Source organism: Barbus barbus (assembly GCF_936440315.1).
Source record: "Barbus barbus genome assembly, chromosome: 3".
Classification (NCBI taxonomy): Eukaryota; Metazoa; Chordata; class Actinopteri; order Cypriniformes; family Cyprinidae; genus Barbus; species Barbus barbus.
In genome coordinates this window covers 25502099-25508207 of record NC_136731.1, presented here as the reverse complement: position 1 = coordinate 25508207, position 6109 = coordinate 25502099, and the positions used below count along the sequence as shown (strand labels likewise).

At 35.9% G+C, this 6109-nt stretch overlaps 1 protein-coding gene across 1 annotated transcript in view; it reads right to left on the bottom strand.

Annotated features, from left to right (window-relative positions):
• Positions 1-2522: 2522 nt before the first annotated feature.
• LOC306848204 (G protein-activated inward rectifier potassium channel 1-like) overlaps positions 2523-6109 on the bottom strand; it is a 30624-nt gene continuing 27037 nt past the window's right edge. Inside the window, exon 3 of the mRNA XM_079382606.1 lies at positions 2523-4635. Coding sequence (XP_079238732.1) covers positions 3998-4635 — 638 coding nt within the window. The 3' untranslated portion in view covers positions 2523-3997. The remainder of the gene's footprint in view (positions 4636-6109) is intronic.

The window sequence follows — 6109 nt, the reverse complement described above, 5'->3', positions numbered from 1 at the left end:
AATCAGGCCTATATTGTTTTGCAACAATGAACAGCTAAGAAATCCACTTTTGTTAACAAAAGAAATCCACTACAGTGTACAAAACAATCAGCCTAGCAACAAGACACAAGTCTGACTCTATAATCAGTGTTGCCATGGACGATTAATATTAAAGATACCAAATATCGCGACTGACCAATCGGTATTGAATGTTCCAGAGCACTGTGTAATAGATGGTGTTAATCATTACTGGTCTTGATTATTAACTACTCCTGAGAGACATTCAGGTAATCAGGCTGCTGGAGCGTCTGCTGCTGGACGCTGCTGTCTCTTTGTCTAGATTAATCCTTCACCTTCATCAAATCTTTCTGAGAGTTTGACTCTTCATGTCCTATTCCTTTCCTTCACCCTTCTAAGTTCTTCTGAAACTTTAATGTCAGAAGTATTTTTATACCAGCAGTCTGTCAGTGTTATTAGTCTCCTCAGCTTTTAGACACTGTGAGAGATGAGCTGGAGAAAACTGTCATTTCTGAAACTCAGATGTGAAAAGATGAAAAGAGTAACATGATATAGTCTGGATAGTCTCTCAAGAATGAAGTTCTGCACCTGTTTAAATATGAAAGGTGCGAAGATATGAAATAGCATGACATGAGTTTCTCTAGTTATTTATGTCTGTGTGTTTATGCTCCTGCATGGTCAATTACCACATATAGGAGGTGATTTCTTCCTTTTTGATAATCTAACACATGCGACTTGTTTTTTATTTTTATTTCTTTTCCATAAATACAAATGCATAGATCCCCCCCCCCCCCGGGAAAACTGGGAGTCTTCTATCTTTCATTCTCACGTTTTAGCTCTCTGCGTCCCGGCAATATGTCACTTTTGCAGTGGAACCTGAAACTCATTCACCATCTGAGCTCTGTCTGGAGACCTCTTTTTCTCTATGTCCCTCCTGTATTTCAATCTTTACCTTTCAACACTTCTCAGTGTCTTTTCAGCTTTTCTCTCTCTCTTATTTTCTACAGAGCAGAGGTGTTAAATGGACATGCTTTTCATTCAAGCAGTCATCAAAGAGTCCTGTCCATGGTGCTGAAACCACGCTTTCTTTCTTTCTTTCTTTCTTTCTTTCTTCTGTTGTACATGTCCATATATTATCACAAATAAAAACTCGCATAAGAAGCTTATAAAACCTTTGGAATTTAGTATAATAATTTAGTAATTTAGTATAATTTTATTATTTTACAACAACAACAACAATAATAATAATAGAAAGACTTTTGCCAACTGAATCAAAGTCAGTGTGACCTATTTAACCTTTAGGACTGTGTATCAAGGTAAGTTATTATTATTATTAAATGTTATTGTCTCAACCCATTGAACTCATGTTTTGTCGTCTGCCTGTGTTCCCTTCCTGTTTGCCCATATTTGGTTCTGTTCCTGTTCTAATTATTTCAGTGTCTAATTATTAGTTAATCATCTTCATTGTGTCCACCTGTCTGCCCCTCGTTATCTGCCCTATATTAGTTCCTGTCCATTGAATTCTAGTGTGTCGGTTATTGCTTATGTTACCCTGCGTGTTAGACTTCTTCATCTTTGAATTAGATTAAAAGCATTATTCTCTTCAACCGTCATCATCGTGTGACTATTGTGTATGCACTGCACAGAGACCGTGACAGTTATGACCTTTTTATGAAAAGGCAGGGTTAGTTCAGGTCAATATTCCAGATTTTTATGAGTTTTATTTCTAACATTTGAAAAATAACGATGAGCATGTGCTAAGTGTATTCAATCTGCTTAGTCAGTTTTTTAGTTCATGATTAATGGTAACAACACTTGAAATTTTAAGAGGCATTTAATCAACGTGCTCGCTTAGCAAAGTATACATGTTTTTTAAAAAATCTAAATATTTTATCAAACCATTATGAATGCAAAGATTTGTTTTAAAGATGTGTTTTAAAGTCATTTTTTTAGATTGGGTTGGATAATATTACTATTTTTACACTTTTTCTTTCCTTGATCATTCTTCCTTAAAAAGTAAAACATTATGTGCATTCAGATCTTGATGTGCTTTGATGGAATTGCCACTCCTGTCTGACCTGATGACTCCTTTAATTACTTACTCTGTCAACCAATCACTACACTTTCAATCACCAGTAAGACCCACAATGATTATCCTCTCAACCAATCACAGCGAAAGCTCCTAATGGATCGTTTTGAGACAAAATGGGCATTTAATGTGTTCTTTCTCACCATGGATAATGATTATGGCATCGAAAGTTCATCTCACGCAGCAAACAAGGTGACAGAAAGATTGTCTGAATATGAATATGTCACCAGCCTAATGGTTGCATCCTTACATTGTCAGATTTTAATGTATTGACTGAATTTATTAATTCCATTTCCATTTTCTGATGGAAAATATTTTGCATTAGTTTTCATGACATGTATGACTCCACAAGAAGTGTGTTGTGTCCATTTGATGATTTGTTACAGAATTTCGCTCTTTGCCAGTGTCAAAATCCAATGGTCATTAAACATTTCTACAGATGCATTAATTTTTAATTAAAGTACAAGATTCTACAGACATTATTAATGAACAAGCTGTTTGGACTTGAGGATGAAATTATTAATTTAACAATGCATCCTCTTTAATGGCAATGTAATGAACTTTTGGGCATTGCATAAAATGTCACAAGGGAGCGTTTTATAAAATACTATTAAATACTAAACTTTAAAGTTGTATGTACCAGAGGTGTATATGCTTTATTAAACTGAATTCATTTATCTTTGATTCTTCTGTACCAGAGAGACTACTAAACACACACTATGTTGCAGCTGAATAGAATTTATTCATTTTAACTAGGGATAACAGAGGGTTGTATGATACACAGCTAGAGATGAGAAGTAGGCATGCACATATTGTAATTTGTGATATTACTAAGTGTGTGAGTGAGACACACTGGGTGACCATATAGTCACCAGTAAACAGCTAAAGAATTCAAATCACAGTACTTCCAGCTGGAGTTTTGTGCTTTCTCAAAGAAAGAAAGAAACAGACCAACAACAACAACAACAACAACAAAAATCATAAAAAAACAACAAATTAAATGTTGCCTCTCGTGCTTTCTACTAGTTATGTACCTCCAACTAGTTCTCACACTGCAAAACATTCTATTTTTAACAAGTAATTTTACAGCTAAAATATCTCAAATAAAATCATTGAAACAATCAAACATTGTTTGAAAATCAACAATGCATATAAGATGCTCAGACTTGTTTTCAAAGAAAATACCTTAAATCTAGGTGTATCAGGTTTGGGATCAGTAAAGATTTTTTTAAAAGAAGCTTTTTTTGCTAACATTTATTTGAGCAAAAATTCAGTAAAAACAGCACTATTGGGATATATTATTTCAATATTTGTTACCGCAATCGGTATTGAATGGATACCGCAATACTTATTTTTTTTTAGGATTCAGATTCAAAAAGTTCACCACAACGGCATTTATTTGAAATGGAATACTTTTGTAACAAATTTCTTCACAGTTACTTTTAATCAATTTAATGCATCAGTGCTGAATAAAAGTATTAATTTCTTACAAAAAACAAAATAAAACAACAAAACAAAACAAGACATCTTACTGACACCAAACTTTTAGTATACGTGGTATATTATGTGTTGTCTTTGTAAATGTTGTTTCAAGTGTTTTTATCTGGTTTATTTTGTTTCCCGAATCTTTAGGCATTTGATTTTTTTAAATAAATATTTTGTTTTTCAAGGATTTTTAGATCCTTTAATGTAAAAGAAGTCAAAAATACTAATTAAAAATAAGTTATTTTTTTCATTGTGCAGTCAGAAAGCTAATTCCTGACATGTTGCCATTACTCTACAAGAGTCCTTATTTAGTTCCAAACAAAACAAAACTTTTGCTCTAATCTGGACGTAGTTGTCTGTGCTCATTGTACATCAACACAGAAAACTGCTCTCAGATTAGGAGAAAGTTTTAAAAGCACTTCTAGGTCAGCGATCTGCATTCATCTTCCTTAATTTGAGAGGCAGGTTGTCCTCTGGACGGCCACCAGGTGTGTGTGGAGGACCGTGGGTGTGTGTGGGGATGGCAGCTGGGGTGGGAGGCAGACTTCTCTGGTGGAGGTCCCCCGTGGACATGGCCATGGGCTGGAAACCCACCTTGAGGGCTTTGAGGTGGAATCGTGCCTCTCCGTCAACCTGTTCAGGGCTGGAGCAGAGTCGCTGTAATTTAAGAGGAAGGTCCCCCGTGCTCGAAGCCTTTTCGGACTGCTGCAAGCTCAAGCGTAGCACCTTCATCTGCAGACCTTCTCTACCAGACGAGCTCATTTTCTGGAGTTTGCTGGGCAGCTTACAAGAAGCGCTTCCAGGATGCACCCCTTCCTCACCTGCTTCCAGGCAGTCCATGGAAAACACTCGCTCCCGATGCGGCGTGACCAGTGGGGAGGGGAGCGAGGATTTCTCCTCGTATTCTTTCACGCTGTAGGGTGGAGTGGGAACCTCAAAGGTGCTGTGAAACTGGGAGTAGTCCACCCGAAAGAAGCCCTCTTCCAGAGACATGACGGGCAGGAAACGGTGACCCCACAACACCTCATCTTCTGTATACGAGGTACGAGCTTGACATGTCATACCTGTGAGAAACAGCATATAATAAACAAGCATTACAATGGAGAGGAAAGGTTTGTGGTCAGTGTATTACAAATAAGGAGGCTTTCATTGTCAGGTTAGCCTGGCCATGAGAATGATTTATACTGCCCTGTACCTTTGTCTTCCAAGAATGTGATTTACAGACTCTCAGTACATAATGTGCGTGAGAAGGCCATGCAAGGCAGAGTTTTAGGACAATCATAATTTAGCCAGAGGGCCATTCAGTGAGTCATAAACACAGCCCGAGCCATAGCTTTACAAGGCCAGGCTCTTTCGCTTATAACACGGCCAGGAAGACTGAAAATCCAATCTGTTCCACAATAAAATTAAAAACAATCAATAGAGAAATCACTAAACAACTGCCAACAGCTACCTATGGAATGCATTGTGTTTTGTTGTTTTAATTTTCTGCAGAACTGGAATTATTATTTTCATGGGCACAAACTAGTAAATAAAAATAGAGCTGGAAAATGTATGCTGTCATGCTGAAGTAACATTTGTATCATTGGAAACAAAATGGTGTTTAGGCTATATGCTTATATTATGCAATAGATCCAGTCCTCAGATTTAATTGGCTGAGGCTGTTAGTCTGTGTAGTGTTGGGGCTATTGCAGTGTCTTTGTTTTTGCTGGTTATGTCCATATGCCAGTAGGTTGTTTAGTGTCTTATGAGTGTGTCACTGAAATATTCAGGACCAAAACAAGTGATCATAAGTGAGTCATTAAATAATATTTACACTCAAATGATTTGATCAAAACACTGACTCATGACTGAACAAAACTACTGATTATGAGTAAGTCATTGAATCATTCACTCAAATGATTTGTTTATTAACAAAACAAGTGATTTTGAGTGAGTCACTAAATCATTCATGCAACTGGTCTATTTAAAACACTGATTCATTATCAAACAAAACAAGTGATTATGAGCGAGTCATTGAATCATTCACTCAACATTTTTATTCAAAACACTGATTCATTCCTGTGCCTAAGATGTGATCATGAGTGATTCACTGAATCATTCACTCAACTTTTTTTATATTAAAAACACTGATTCATTCATGAATGAAAAAGTGCTTATGAGGGAGTCATTGAATCATTCACTCCACTGATCTGTAAAATTGTGATTCAAATGATTTGTTTAAAACACTGATTCATTATCAAACAAAACAAGTGATTATGAGTGAGTCAATGAATCACTTACTCAAAACACTGATTCATTCCTGTACCGAACAAGTGATCATGTCTGAGTCATTGAATCATTCACTCAACATTTTTATTAAAAACACTGATTCATGAATGAAGAAAGTGATGAGTGAGACACTGAATTATTTATTCAAATGATTTGTTGAAACCACTGATTCATTTCTGTTGATAGATCAAATATACACCAAGTTTCCAGAAATATTATCTAAAACGTAAGTTACTTATAGTTTATTAAACTGTTTAAAAGCAATAT